General features: G+C 40.4%; 1 protein-coding gene across 14 annotated transcripts in view; it reads left to right on the top strand.

Annotated features, from left to right (window-relative positions):
• The window catches only part of ENOX1 (ecto-NOX disulfide-thiol exchanger 1), a 365,975-nt gene that overhangs the window by 339,521 nt on the left and 10,319 nt on the right, over nucleotides 1-16,135 (top strand). For 8 of the 14 annotated variants that reach the window (XR_014948652.1, XR_014948653.1, XM_015851740.3 and 5 more), the window contains 2 exons: nucleotides 1,275-1,382; nucleotides 5,906-5,962. Coding sequence is in view for 10 of the 14 variants with exons in the window: in XM_015851740.3 (XP_015707226.2) it covers nucleotides 1,275-1,382; nucleotides 5,906-5,962 (165 nt within the window). In the remaining 4 variants the exon portion in view is untranslated. The remainder of the gene's footprint in view (nucleotides 1-1,274; nucleotides 1,383-5,905; nucleotides 5,963-16,135) is intronic. The other 6 variants (XR_014948654.1, XR_014948655.1, XM_085554466.1 and 3 more) reach the window with 1 other exon arrangement.

The raw sequence follows: 16,135 nt of genomic DNA, 5'->3' as shown, positions 1-16,135 counted from the left end.
ATAAAGTTGGACATGGATTTTATGTTAGTGGCTTAATGCATCCATCAAATTGGTGTTTACTTACACCAGAAATGTACTATCAATATCTCTGTCAGACCCGAAAATGCTGAATGTTTCCATGCAGCTCTGAAAACAATACTGGCACTGAGTCCTTTCATGCCTGGGACTTTCAGTGCCATGGAACAAGGCCAGAGGCTATTTCTGCATTTATTGTCTGTAATTAAGCAAGATGCTGAACACCTGCAACATCTGTTTGAGTCAGAGTTACCAGTCCTAAGCACATGCATAAACTGAGCATTAGGTGTTTAGATACATGGTTAAATAAGTAATCCTAGTTATTAAAGTAATTGCTTGCTCAAGTAGTCCTTAAAAAGGAGTATAAGCATTTGTTGTCTGAGCAAATCAGAATTTCCTTCCTTGATTACTAACAGAGATCAGCATACACTCATTTCTAATCTCTTGGTTGTCTTCTCTAGCTCTTTAGCAATGTGTAACATTCATCACAGTAACACAAAATTATATAATTATTTCAGGATTAATTAAATCCACCGACCTGCTCCTAACAGTTCCAATAAATCTGTGCAGAGCTTGGGACTAGCCAGGACCAGGGGATATGGACTTTCAAAGATGTCCCTACATCCCAGAATTGTCTTCCTAAAAATTGGTTTTGGACATTGCTTTTTGTTTTGACATTCACAGCTGTCTTCCTAGCTGATATATTGATTGGAGGGCGTCAGTCTTTCTGATTTAATAAAATATCACAGCATGAGAAGAAAAAAAAAGAAAGGGAAAGCTTTTGTCTTCTTGGCAACTCAACGTGAAAGCTTTCCAGAATATTGCTTTGCATAGAACGAAAATGGCTTTGAGCCAGTGACTAATTATATTAAAAGGCTGTGCTTTTAAATTATTTATGTACCATAGTGTTTACCCTAGTATTATTAAAACCACTGCATATACTTCTACAAATAAGATTTTGCTTCAGATGAATGTGACAGTCCCTCCGTGGGTGATATACTGTACCAGGAGTTTCTACTTTAATGTAACAAACATCTTAATACACATTAACAGATGCACTACTTGTGAAGCACTGCTGCAGAAGGGGATGCAGATGAAAATAATTTACCTCTGGTCCATTTAGACACAGATTACGCAACAATAATAAATGTAGGAGCAGGCTGCAAAGCGTTGTTTGAAATGAGGATTTATCAAACTGAAGGTTTAATACTGCTTTGGATCCAGATAGTGCTAACCAGAACCTTCTTTTGTTTGTACAGCAATTGCTGAGCATCCAGGAAGAATTAAATAACAAAAAATCAGAGCTGGAGCAAGCCAAGGAAGAGCAAACGCACACACAAGCAATGCTTAAAGTCCTGCAAGAACAGGTGAGTGTTTCTGGTGGGAGAAAAATGCAGTTTTAGGCATGCTGAGGGGATGGAGGAGTCATGGCTTTGCCTCCAAAATCCATAGGAGCCTGACCAGTGACTGTGCTGTAAGCACGACATGACCTTATGTCACGTCCATGTGTCTGCTCTGATTAGCATTTGTGAATGCAGCCGGAGCTGACACAGAGTTTAAGGGAATAGAGTGAAAATGGACCCTTATTTTACACTATCCAGTAATGAATTTACATCCTGAATAGCATTTCCACTTACTTTGTTCAACATAGATGTCAGTGAAGTGTATTTTCACTCCAATAAAAAATGGAGAGCTAAATATGCCTGAAAAGCTCTTTCAAAACTAGTATTACAGACAAAGAGCTTGTCATCTCCTGTGTCATTCATGCATATATCACGAACTTATCCCAATGGCATCACAAATAGTAGTTCGTCAGTGCACTTTTCTAAGCACTGAAAAGCAAACAGCTGTAAATCTGATTCTTTTTCTTAGCTTTCTTTCATACTGTGGTGTTCTGTGCCACTCAGAAGTCTATTTAATACTGCTGTTGTATAAGCAAGGTAAGATGGACAGTTCCACAGCAGAAGGAAAATCTGGAGCTGGATCTGTAAATCTGGAGACAAAACAGTGCACTGTGTGCAGGCACGGTTTGCACAAAATGAATGTGTTGTTTATAAACCACATAGCATGGTCACACTGAAATCACAGATCCCCACCTGTGCTGCATAGGAACTGTCTCTGCTGTGAGATGTGGTTTTGGCCTTTCTACGTGAGCTTAGAGCTAAAGTATTTTGTGACTTGGACATTATGTGCAGTTTAAACACACAGTGGGTTCTGAACTGCCTTGATGGCAGAGATTCAGCAGGTTCTCATGATTAAGAGTTTTCAGCATGTATGTGTGCATAGGTCAGACTGATTTAAACATTTAACCTACACATCAGGGCAGGTAAATCATGTGTATTTCAGATGTTTTTTAATGCTCATTACAAAAGCTCTGACATTGTTCCACACCTAACATTTGTCTTTGAATATATCTTATGAGCAATATATTCTATAAACTAATAATTTAGATTCTGGGGAAAAAAAAAATTAAAGATTTTATTTTCAGATATATGTTCTAATTGCTTATTGTTACAAAGATAACCTTCTAAATGAGAACTGATGCAGGACTGTGCTCTAGAAAAAGCCCTGGGGAAGAATGGATTAGGTAACAGCAGCATCTTTGCAAACACAGAATCTACTGGATCTAATTGCATCTCATTTACATTCCTACATGGCATTCAAGGTACAGCATTATAAAATACTCCCTAAAATAATAATGAAATTGAATGGCCTTATTTTATCTTGGTAGCAATTAAATTCTGCTGAAACACCCAGGAATATCTTACAATCTGAAGCCCCAGTAGGGACCATAGGGACCACCAGGGCAGGCTTCTGAATCTCTGCAGACTCCTACTAATTGCGAATCAAATGTGCACTCATGCTAGGCAGACACACGAAACAGTAGCTGGAAAAAAGGCACGATGGATCTGCATTTCTCTTGAGCATTAGCTGAAACATGCCTAAGGCTAAGGCTGTAAGTAGCCAGAATTCCTAAAGAGAGCTGCACAGCCAGTGTGCTTCTCCAACAACTCTGAATCATTTCCAAAATCTTCCAGAGTAGCAAAGCCCTAGCAGTAATGACCCCCACTTGCCAAGGCTCACAGCTTTCTTTTACAAGCACCACAGCTCATCTGTGTGCTCTTCCAACAATGAGTGTTAAAAATCATATGGCAGAGTCAAGTTAACGTGAACGTTTCTTTAAAAAATACACAGTGCTGTGCTCCTGCCTCGATTGCATTAATCCTTTTTTGTGATACGTTTGCTAAAATCTGTCTTTTCATCTCAGACATACTGCTGGCAATGGTCCTGTTCACTTGTGTACCACGCTGCACAACTGTAGCAAAAGGCTTCTAGTCAGATCTGACCCACAGCGAGCAGCTCTGGTTGTCAGAGGACTTTGTGCCCACTGGTTTGTGCCTGACCTGTCCCACCATGGCATGAGATGTGTCATATAGACTTCCAACTCCTTTACCCTCCTCCTTTCCTTTCAGGTCATCCCTTGGTTGTTACTGGCACTAGTTCATTGTGTAGCCTCAGCATGCTCTCTGCTGGCAACATCACTCTCACCGCCAGTCTGCAATGGAGCTTGCCTCAAAGGTATGACAAGTCTCATTTTTCCAATATTGTATGCTTTTCCAAGGTTTCTATTCCAACATTTAACTGTTTTGGATTTGAGAGATGAATATAATTTAAATTTGAATTAAAAAGAAAAAAAAACAATATTGGAAAAAAGAGACTTCATCCCTCTAGCCTGTGGAAGCAGCACATTTTCTACTCTCGTTTTCTACTATTAGCTGCCCTGGTTCACATCCCCCCCCTACTGCGGTGGCTGTAGAGTCAATGTGGATGCTAGCACTTTCTTGCTTAAACTCTGATATCCTTTTCAAGGCAGTACAGGACATGAAAAAGGCTCAAGCATCCTACTGCATTCATTGGATTAACACTGCCTCCACCAGTGCCAAGGTGGTGATGGTGAAAAACTGGTGAGCTGAAAGCCTCACAGACCAACATAGGCTGGAGGCTGAGCCCATTTTCCTATCAAAAAGTGTGTGGGGAAATGGAGAGTTGTATGTCACCAGTAGAACACATAGAGAGCATTGTCCAAGTAGCTGGCAGCTACCAAGGGGTGATGGTATTTTATCAACCTGAAAAAGGAAATGAGAAAGGTAAGTATTAAATAGCGCTCCCAGAGCACTTAGACATGGCATTAGCGTGCAGAACAGGTTTACGCACCCAAGCACGCTTCCCTGACCTCATATTCAGATGAGTAATTCAGCTGAACTCCTCAGGACTGCTCGTGTGTGGTGCATTTGTATAACAAAGAATAGGCAGAATCAGGAAATAGCTTGCAGCATGATGCAGACTTTGGGCATTGAGTGGAAGAAGCCTTCTTGTCTCAATCTTACCAGCATCCTCACAGTGAGGTGGTTTCACAGGATGATGCAAGAATTTTGCAGTGGATGTAGCATTCACTGGAAATGCACGTTACTTTTAGTATGAATCAATAGTTGTACAAGAGTATTGAAAGATGAGCGTCACTCAGTTAAAACAGGATCTGACTCTGCAGTCCCCAAGTGTCCTTTGTACCACTTTCTCAGGAATTGCTGCCCTCTTCCCTCTCTTTCAGGACTGGTTTAGTCGTTCACACTGCCTTGCATCATGAAGTATACATATTATATAATGGTCACTTACCTTAATTGTCAGATTAGCAGCTGTGAGAAGGTACTGATCCATGGCTAGCTTTAGCTGTTGCTGCCAGATAGCAAAAAGATAATAGAAGTAACACCATGCCAATCATACCATGGTGGTAGTTAGCCAAGGCTGCTGTGTCAGATACCTAATCAAAACATAATTATATCCGTATTCACCTGGATTTTAGATCCAGCGTCATTCAAAATTACAACTGTAACATCAACAGTTAAATTACTCCAGATTCTTTGGAAAAAAAAAACAAACCACATATGGACACCAAGGAATACAGAGGAAAGATCCATTCATTGTTTCCCGTTTTCCCCCTACCCCAGATATCTACTTTCAAATGGTGTTGAAAGCTTCCTCTAAGAGTACAAACCTCTGTGGTTCACAGGCTTAGGAGAGCTGTGGTGTCTCCTCAGTCACAGGATGAATGATTGTATATTTCACTGTGGCTCAGGACATGAGCTAGGATACTCCTTAAATCTCTCAGGAATGACTTTTCCAATCGCCCATGTAATCCCAGATTTCCCCAAGAAAGCCAGTTGAGGAGGAAAAAATGTAGTGGTCCAGGTCATAAATCGGAAATTGGCAGCATCCCCTTGATTCTTCTTGCCAGTGGTTAAATAAAAGAGGCGTACTTCACTTCACTTCCTTTTCCATCATACCCAGGAGCCTTATCAGTTATTTAGATGCAGCCTCGTGAAGGAAACATACAGTCAGTAACATTTTTTGGCATCTTAAACAGCTCAAAATATATCATTCAAAAGTAATCATTAGCAAAACACTATTTAGCCAGTGGCAACTTGCAAATGTTGTAAAGTTTAAACTAATAGCGGCAAGAATGGGAAATGAAACCATTTGTTATTCCTGAGTGCCAATTCTGCACACTTTTTATGCCTTGAAACTACTTTCTAATCTTATTATTTAAAAAATAATGACCCAGTCTTATTATTTTCCTTTTTTCTTCTTTTTTTTTTTTTATTTATTTTATTTTTGGCCAACCTATCACGCCTTAAGTGTGTGGGTTTCAAAATGATTTGAGCAAAAACTCATTAGAATTATATGCTCCATCTGTTTTTCTCATTGGAAGCCTTATAAAACGCTCCTTCAAATAAATCAGAGATAATTGTGTGAAATACTTAAGTAATGTGCTTGTTTTGTTCTGTTTTGTGTTTGTTTTTTGTTTTGTTTTGTTTTTGTTTACTCTTTGCAGTTAAAAAGCGCCAAGGAATTAGCAGAAATCAATGGGCATGATGAATCTCAGGCAAATGTAGGTACAGCTATATATGTATAGATTTAGTAACGTATATGCATGCTTATGGTCTCAAATTTTTCTGTTTATGTCTTAAAGCTGATAGAATGGCTGAGTGATTTGCACATCATGTTTGAAGTGGCTGTTTTTTTCCTGAAGCCACAGGTTCAAGCCCCAGCAAACTTCATTTCGAGGTAGATAAATTGAGTTCCATGCAATTGACTTTGCAGGATTTATTTGAATGAGACTTTAACAACCAGTGTCCTAGTTGTTATATGTAGGTGTTAAAGATACCATGGAAACGACTGCAGGAGAAGAGCTTTGGCCTACTGTCCTGTCCAGGATTACTCAAACAACAGAGTTATACTGTTTGTCTCTGTGGCTGCCACCTCACAGCTGAGCTACTTTGGCCGTATTTCAGTTCTGAGGGAGGCTGTTCATGTACATGTATAATTTGAAAACAGCTAATTTGCACAAAAAGGACCATAGTAATTCACTGAGTCATTATTTTGTCCAAAATTATTAAAGGACTTGCTAAGGTCATGGTTTTTTAAACCGACTGCCAAAGAAACCCAACGTGCTCCTATTGTTCCCTTAATGATTGTTGTCAAAACAGCAATTTGTTTAAGAGGAGAGGAAATAAAGGAAGACTTTTCCTGCTATGTTCATAGTCCAAACCATTCAGCTCTGTGTTTTGTCATAAAAAATAAATTAATTAAAACTGATTATACGTGATATTTTCAGCCCAGTCAAAAGAACGGAGAACAGTCTGAACGCAAATATATTTTAACATCTATTTTAATTAATAATTTCTCTAATGGCACAGCCAGGAAAGCAGTTTTATTTTCAATCTGTATGGAACTCTCAATTTTTTTTTTGAGCTACTTGGTGATAAGGGAATGTTGTGCTCCTTTTCTAATCCATCCCTGAATCTCATTACCTGCGGCCTGTTTCCGCAGTGAAGCCAATAGAGCCTCAGAGCTCTCAGCATTTGGACAGGAGACATTCAATACTGTCTGATAGCTCCAGCAAATCTGCAGTCGCAGTCTGTCTGCACAGCATCTCATTGTCCCTTGGAAAGATTCTGTTTGCAAACCCAAATAAAGACATTAATCCGCTGATGATATTGAAATGCTCACATTTGCTTCCTAAAAACTTTTATTTGTACAAACAGCTGCTTTTAAATTTCCTAAGGGGAATTAGAAAGTTTCCAAAGGAACTTGAACCCATCTTCGAAAATGTGCATGAAGCAGTGTTTCACCAGATTGAAATGTATTAAGGGAAAATTTCCAAAGTACTTCAACTTTTATCATTCTGATTCACATAAAGCAGAATTATAGAATCATAGAATCACCAAGGTTGGAAAAGACATCCAGGATCATCCAGTCCATCTACTACCAATATTACCATGCTAAACCATGTCCCTCAGTACAGAAGAGCATGGAAGACATATTGTTATATAATGTACAGGCTTAAATAACGTTAATATGTTTCAGTTCTATAAAGAGATTGTTTCAGTATATAATTCCCAGAATTTAAAACAAACCAGTGCAGAATCTTTGGTTAATGGTATATTGTTCAAAATTTAATATTCTGTTCTAGTTTTTAATCGTAGGAGTTGTTTTGCTCCGTTCTCTGCTCCTTTTTCTGTGATCTCTTTCTATGATGACCTCGCAGCAATATTACATTCCTCAGAAAACAAGTCAATACCTAAATCACTGCTGAAGAGGGAAACTAGATGGGTACAATTACTGAGTCACAATTGCAGCTGTGTACTCAGCAATGATGCCACTAAGAGATCCAAGATGGCACAGCAGAACAGGTAGAAATGGAGAACTAAAGGAAAATAACAGAATTAAAGCATTTGCAACATTAGTGAACTTTGTAAAACAGAAGTTGAAGCACCTATGAAACAAGTGTCCTTTGTACTGAATGTATAGAGTGCAGGTTTTGTGCCTTGCAGGTTGTCTCTCCACATCTATTATCAGCAGACATCCTGGCCCTTGCCTTTGGCCAGTGTGTCAATCTGGAATGATCAAAGAGAAAAAGGCTTGGTGGTTCCTGCGTGGCTGTTAGTGAACTGTGATGCATATAATGGGATTAGGATATATTTGTTACAGTTGACAGGTTGAATTCAGCAAATGAAATACCTTTACATGAAGAGCAACAGTGATAGGTGTTGGTAAGGAAAAAATGACAGCGTATGTCTATACACAGAACACAATCTAATCTTCACGCTGTGGCATATGTAGATTTCTCTGCAGAAAGTCAAGCTCCTATAAAGGACAATCAGAAATTTGAGGCACGTTGCATACACATCAAAAATTTCCTATTATAATCTTCAAAGATTATCTCCTCCAGTCCTGGGGCTTTCTGCTGATGGCACTGGTCTGCAGTATATCTTACATTAAAAATATGTTGTTTTTTAAGGAAAAAACCTGGAAATATCTTTCCTAGAAAAAACAGATATAGAGATATAGATGAAAAATGTCTGCTTAGACCAAAGCTGGCATTTTTTCCATGTTTCAATTATGTCAGATCATCCTGAAAGAGAAGTAAGAAGCTGGATACTTTGGGAAACTTAATATTCCTCCCGAAACATGCCCCACATATATAACATACAGAACTTTACTATTTTTCCCTCACTTTTGTCAGGGGAATTAAGCATAACTAATTCAGAGGCTGGAGTAATGGCAACATTACCCTCTCCACCATGACTGTTCACAAAACACAAAGCTGGGGGGACAGGAAGCAGAAATGAGTGCTTTGCAGGTATAGCAGTTATTTCTAGAAAGCACATCCATCTCAACAGGGTCTGTAAACAGTCACAAGGGTGTTTCACATGTGACTTGCCAGTTGCATGTGTGGTGTTATTTGTTCTGGCTGTTGTCCCTTCCCAACTACAGCCTGTGGTAGGAAAGGCCAGGCGCCAGGCTCAGGCGGTTCTTGGAGTGGAGAGCCTGCTGCTTTCGGAGCAAACCCTTAGCACCCAAGCAGTGCCTGAGGAGCCATCACACAGCTTTCATTTCCTCCAGCCCTGTGGTCAGGAAAAGATTGTTTCTTGCTTCTAATGTGTACTTTTAATTTCCTCCTCGTTGCTGCATATAATGCTGTTTAATTCACATCTCTGTCTTCACTGAAAATAATGGCCATCATACAATTATAATTTCAGATGTAATCCTCTTCCAGGATATGCTCGTGCTCTTGGGACCTGATTATCCCCAGTGTGAAATAAAAGGTCCTGCACAGGATGTGTGCTTGAGTAGAGAATTTTGCAACCTAAAAATACTAATCTCCTGTTTTGTGTTTCACTCTGTAAATGCCATTTTATTCTTCCACTGTTTCTGTGGTTTCATTGTCTTTCTACGGAGCATCTTCTGTTAAGGGCAATGCTGTACTTTAACTGAAGAACTCCTTTTTTATTCACTGCTGAGTTCAGCATAACATGCAAATACCACAGCCTTGGTGAATATATCCCTATTTTGGAGGCAGGAAAGTTGACCTCTGTGGTATCCCTCTAGTAGTGAACAAGAGATCTTGAACGTGAGCCTTACTTTAGATCTGGGTGATCTTTTTCCAGAACTTGTCTTCCTCCCTTGGCAGCTACTTGTCTTTTCTTAGATGGAGAGTAACTCCTGTGAATGACTCCCATTATTGCCCTTGTAAAAGTACAACAAAATGGCAGTCTAGAGTAACAGCCCTTCACATTCAAACCAAAGCAAGTGATGGGTCATGGTCATAAGAAGCATTTTGAATGCTTGGATTTAAATTACATGGTAAATCCTGACTCTCTTGTAGTCAGTATTTAAATACCTCATACATTTAATAAGCCAGGATTTCACCAGAAGACTTCTAGGGTAACCTCATTATCAGCAGGTTATAATACAACAGATATGTTGTTTTATATGAGGGCAAAGGTGATCCCACCACAAGTTTTTTAACAGCTTTTTCTTTTCCATTTTGAGTTCCATTGCTTGAGCAAAGTAATGACTTTGACCTCATTCATCTGTGTCCTTCTAGTTAGCATCTCCAGCAAGTTGGATGCAATATTTTGTGGGTTTGTCTCCAGACGTGGAATCAATAATATTAAGTAGGGATGTATTTTTCAATTTGAATGCTTGAAGCTATTACTAGAGCATTTCTCAAGTTCAACCAAGCATCTTACATTTGATGTTGATTCTTCCTTTAATTTTTTCCCCCCTGTATCTGTTTTTCAAGCAATTACCAGACAATCCTTATCTCTGAGGAGGAGTATACCCAGGGTGAAATGTTTCAACCATTTTACTAAATTGCTCACTTTATGCTACAGTGGAAGTGATGTTATTTATAACTACAGCCTAGTCTTCTCTTTTCACATATAGTGGGTTAATCACTGATGATCTCCACCAAAGATACAAGACAGCTCTTAAATAAGGCTGAAATTTGTGGCCAGCTGAGCCAGGATCTAGAAAGATAACCCCTCCACTTCAGTTTTGGGGAAAGTCTGTTAATTCCATCAAACTCCTCCTTCATGTGCTTCATACCTTTAATGGAAATACCCAAGATACATGCCATGAGCATCCCATTTCAGTATATATGTTAGTACACGACTGGCATAGGATGGGGCACCTCAATGCTGCTTGTATGTCTGCCTTGCATTGAGCTCAGTGTGGTGAAGAGACCTCAAACACAGACAGAAGAGAGGCAGCTAGAGGAGGGCAAGGTCTGCTTGAGTTGTCCCACTGGTTCAGGACTATGGGACAACAGCTGGTCATCTTTATTGATGAGGATCCCAAGAAAGTGGTTACTGATGTTCTTGGTTCACATTGTGAGTGACACAGTTATCTCCTGGATAACCCTCTCTTCGAAAGGCTTATCTTCATAGAACAACACAAACTTACAATTAAAAATGTTCTCCACAGCACTAACATAAAAGAAATTTGGTCCCCAAATTTTGGCCAGGCAACCTTAGTTCAGGGTTTGCATGTGGCAGGAAATTGTGTGTATTTTTCTGTCTGATCTTCCCAGATGATTGGGATTTGTGTGCTGTGGGCCTCAGTCCCAGCAAGCTGAGGTGGGTCAGCAAGTAGCTGCCTCAGCTCTGCTGGGACTCTCTGTCCTTGTGGTCAGCAATTCTGCAGCACATGGGAATGAGTGGGCACTGCAAAATGTGCAGTGATGACAGCTGAGTGCATTAAAGGAGAGTGGGAAGAGGGTCCTGGCAGCCTTTCTGTGCCTAAGAGCGTGGGGTCTGCAGCCTCTGCTTCACGCTGTGGCTCTGCCCACTCCAGCCTCTGTTGTAACTTCTCCCCTTTGCAAGAGGTTTGCACTCAGTCATTTAATTCATTTAATGAATGCAGTTAATTGTCTGAAGAGAGCAAGCAAGAGTAACTGCGCTGCTCTGGGATGAGAATAACCCCCTGAGGAGAGGGAGATTTGATTTCTCATTATGGGTGTGTTATGTTGTTAGATGGTGTAAGGACTGAGTGTCCTGAATGGAGAGAGACCCCAGCTGTCCCCATGCATTAGAGATCTCAATTATTGCCTGTATTCATATTCTTCTGTCACGATGGGGCTAGGACAACAGGGTGAGGAATGGCTATCTCTCTTGTCCTTGCCCACTTTTTTTCCATTCCAGGGATTTATTTGTAGCCCTTCCATCACTCATTTCCTCTCATTTCCTTTAATTTAAGGCATGTAGATTATGATAAATTCAGGCAGCTAGGACCATTTGCAGATCAGCAGCTTTTCTACTTACCACAGGAATGAGGAATGACCACCTTGTTAATTCAATACTGGGAGGACTAAAAAATAACAGGAGTTTGACTGTGTTATCCTCAGCCCTCAGAAGTTCTCACACACTGATCAAGGCTTCCCAAGTTTCCCCTTTGCTGCCCCAGCCCTTGATTCGGTGCGTTGGAAAATAGCAATTAAGTTTAATTAGCACAGTGCAGATTTCTCTGCTGGCTGAATCAGTGTCTCCCTGCACTTTCAGGCTTGATCCAACACTATGGGGAAGCAAACTGCTACAGTAGATCGAAGAGACTTCTGACACAGAATCATCAAATCACAGGATGGTTTGGGTTGGAAGGGACCTTTAAGATCACGTAGTTTCAACCCCTGCTATAGGCAGGGACACCTTCCTCCAAACCAGGGTGCTCACAGCCCCATCCAGCCTGGCCTTGAATGCTTCCAGGGAGGGGGGCATCTACAGCCTCACTGGTCAACCAGTTCCCAGTGTCTCACCACCCTCACAGTAAAACATTTCTTCCTAATATCTAGTTTAAATCTACCCTCAAATGCATGGTTTGAGCTACTTGAAGCTGAGCTTTCACAAATAACCCCTTTATTAATATGTATCAAGAAATCACACTACCTCCCTTGTCCCTAGCTGTAAGTGTCAGAGCAGCAATGTAATTTGACTTTCTGTTGGAGTGAACACCCATCATCTGAGGGAGGAAAAGAGAGAACTCTGAAACACAATGATAAAACCCATTCAGCCACCCACTCAGCAAATCAAAAAAGTTTTTTGACTTCATATTTTACATGAGCTCCACAGGGAGACAGTTCTTCAATGCCCAGAGCTACCTGACATTTTAATAATATCTGATCATTATGTACAGTCTTTCATCCCAAAGCATTTCTCCCAAGTATTTATACAGGTGTCATCCCATCATTTCTAGTGAGCAAATGAATAATCTTCAGCCTTACGCATATGCAGCTGTGTGTTTAACCCATGCTGCACGCAAGATAGATTGGCTTGATAACACAGAACTTGGACTCCCCCACAACCATCCTAAGGATGAGGATGATGTGTCCCATCTCTGCTTCAGTCACAATGTGGAGGTTGGTGATAAGTGATGTCCTCCAATGTCCATCTTGTCTCCTTCAGCTCTGCCCTTGTGAAGCTCCATCTGGAGTACTGCATCCAGGTCCCAGTAGAAGAAGGATGTGGAGCAGTTTGAGTAGGTTGAGAGGAGACCACAAGGGTGATCAAGGGCTGGAGCACCTTTCATATGAAGATAGGCTGAGGGAGTTAAGCTTATTCAGCCTGGAGAAGAGAAGGCTACAGTGAAACCTCATTGCAGCCCTCCAATACTTGAGGCAGGAGGGAGACTGACTCTTTATGTGGTCTTTTTATGGTGATGCTGATGAGGGGGAGTGGTTTTAACTTAAATAAATACATAAGAGATATTTAGATCATCTTCTATGAGGAAATTATTTACTCAGAGAGTGGTGAGGCACTGGCACAGATTTCCAGAGGAGCTGTGGATGCCCCATCCCTGGAGGCCAGGTTGGATGGGGCCCTGGACAGCTTGTTCTGGTGAGTGGCAGCCCTGCACACAGCAGAGGGGATGGAACTGGATTGTCTTTAAGGTCCCTTGAAACCAAAGCCATTTTGTGAATCTATCATTTACATACAGAGATTTCTGTGAATATGGGTGTTGACCTGTGTTTTCAGATATCTAGAATTATTGTCTTTCAAATGCAGACCCTTGGTGAAACCCTGTTCACTCTAACATGTGCATTGTTTTGGTTCTCCCCCACTGATTTCCTTTTGTTTCAACAAAAATATTCTCTAAATAATTCAACATCCTGGAAGGAAAGTTAATTGCCTTTTGATTTTCCTTTCTAGCTTTTAAAATTATTTTTCCTTTGTATTCATTTTAATTTAGTAGTGATTGCTGGAAGGATATCTGTGTTAAAGAACTTTTGAATTGGTTTTGAGAAGTTCTCAGTCTCAAATAAACACAAAGCATCCTCCCTTACAATGCTGTCAGTGTTGCTGGTGGGTAGGTAATGCGTTCCTACAGCCAACCACTGGTCTGATGCAATTCCCTATTGCAAAGTGTGCAAAATGACAATTACCTTTTCCCTTGCAAAGCAACCACCTTCACACTGCATGAAACATCTGTGTTAAGTCATCAGGAACCTACACATAAATCCAACTTTAGAAAACGAAGCAACCTGATCATACTTTTAGAAACAGGCATGAAGTAAGTTTCATATTAGTCATCCATATTTTGCATATGTAGATCCCTATAAAATAGATATGCTCAAATACAATGAGAACAATATGAAGATAGAGTTTCTGTGAGAAAAGAAGTTTTCACATTATTGCTACTTGCCTAAACTCAGCAGGTGAAAGTTATAAAAGTTTCATAATGAAAAAGTTAAAAGTATCTCTCTGGCAAATGGGTTGGAAAAATAGGATGTCAAGAGCACCATAATACAATTAATTTTCACTTCTGAAAACACTTCTATCATGTCGGATAAATCAGATGAACTAATCTTAGATGCAGAGTGCTGTGTTTCAAATGCTTCATTCACAAGACCTTAAGTTTGTTGTTCTTGTATTTCTTCATTGTTGTTCCTATGATTTTAATACCAGATAACGTTTCAAGCCAATTGTCAACAGTTTTACTACCAGTGTACTCTTAAATTTCCTGTCATGGTACAATTTTCTTTATTAATGCATTTCAAAAGTAAATTTCCAGATTAGTGTACTTTAAAAGTAATTACAAATTGCTGTGGCTGACAAATGCAATGCTGGTTTATTGCATAGCTCAAAATAAGTTATGAAGTCTTGATCTGAGTGAACAGATGACACCTGGTCTCTATCATTTCTAATGATAAACGAGTCACAAGCACAAACTGTTACAGTATTCACCAGCAGTGTAGCATATGGCAAATACTTACTTCTGCATCACTACTTAGACAGCAGTAGGATAGGGATCCCCTGAGACCCTGTGTGGGGAATAAAAAATTGGAAAACAAGAAGTTGCCAGCCTAGAGTGGTGGGTCCATCTATGGCTATGGGGGCAGCTTGCAAATTAGTGAGGAAATGGGTTGGGCTGGTGAGAAAATGCATCAGGATGGCAAGATCAAGAGGGCCCTTGGTGAGGGTAACAAGGGACAGATGGAGATCCACTTCAGATGCCCACACACAAACATACCTGGGAAACAAAGAGGAGGAGATGGAGCACTGTGTGCTGACTCAGAACTGTTATGTTGTTGGAATAACTGGGATGCGTGGGACAGCACATTCATCTAAGGTTCAGTGATGGATGGGAAAACAAGACAAGCATTTACCTGCTTCTTGTGTGAAGTCTGAAGATGTGGAGCTGGTCTGTGGAACAGGCAGCAGGCTGGCTGAAAACTGGAAGGTCTGGATCAGAGGAACCCACCTTTACCACATCTCCTGGGAAAAGGATGGAACAAGATACCTTGGGAGTTGTTTTCTCTAGGCAAATGAGGGAGGAGGTTAGGAGTTTCCAATATGGATTTACCAGAAGTAAGTTCTTGACCAACCTGATTCCCTCTCTGATGAAATGGCTCTTTGCTTGAAGGGATTGCAGTCCCCCCTGACTTTTGTAGGGTTTTGGAACAAGCATCTGTGTGTCCAGTTTGGGATGTTACAGTCTGACTGGGTGGACTCCCAATCCAAGGTCACTGCTTTTTCCCTCTACTTCACCAATCACACTGAGATATTGCACCCTCTTTGGGGACCCCTGCACAGGACAGACAATGAGAAACCAGAGCAAGCTCATCACAGACCACCATGACAGTCAGAGGCTGGAGCATCTGTGAAGAGAGCACAAGGGAACGGGTCTTGTTCTTGCTTGGAAATTATCTGAGTCATGATCACCGTCTGTGATTGTACTCTACATTTCTACAATCCTACATTTTCTGCATTTGCAAGGAAATCTCACTTAAGTTAAATTTAAATAAGATTTTTCACTGTAGTTGAGCTCAAGGTGAGTTGAATAATTCTGTATTCACCATAGATCAGAGCACACAAAAGACAGTACCCATTCTTGACTGACAAGCATATTAAGCTGTCAGAAGTTGTCCTGTACCTCAAACTTTCATATGCCCATGTACTTAAGGACTTGACTTGATGAGCATTAAACCTAATGCAAGATTTCCATTTGCTTGACTGGAAATCAAATTAGGTTCCACTCCAGTTAAAACTTCAAGATAAAACTTTCTGATGTAGGTCTGGGATACATTTAATAAAAGACCAGCAAAGTAAATACAACTGTGCCAGACTTTAGGAGAACTGCAGGTAAATGAAAGTAAAATTGCATGTTGTTTGTGTCATAGGCCAGTTTCTACTCCTCTTTGCAGTGGAATCATCAAACATGCACTCCCATCAATAAGCAGAGTCTGGACAATCAGTTCTGAAATCTCAGCTTGAGTTCTGTGGAC

Source organism: Coturnix japonica, chromosome 1 (genome assembly GCF_054131305.1).
Source record: "Coturnix japonica strain WE chromosome 1, WE-NBRP24, whole genome shotgun sequence".
Lineage (NCBI taxonomy): Eukaryota > Metazoa > Chordata > Aves > Galliformes > Phasianidae > Coturnix > Coturnix japonica.
The sequence above is the reverse complement of the archived record's forward strand: the minus strand, read 5'-3'. Positions and strand labels throughout refer to the sequence as shown.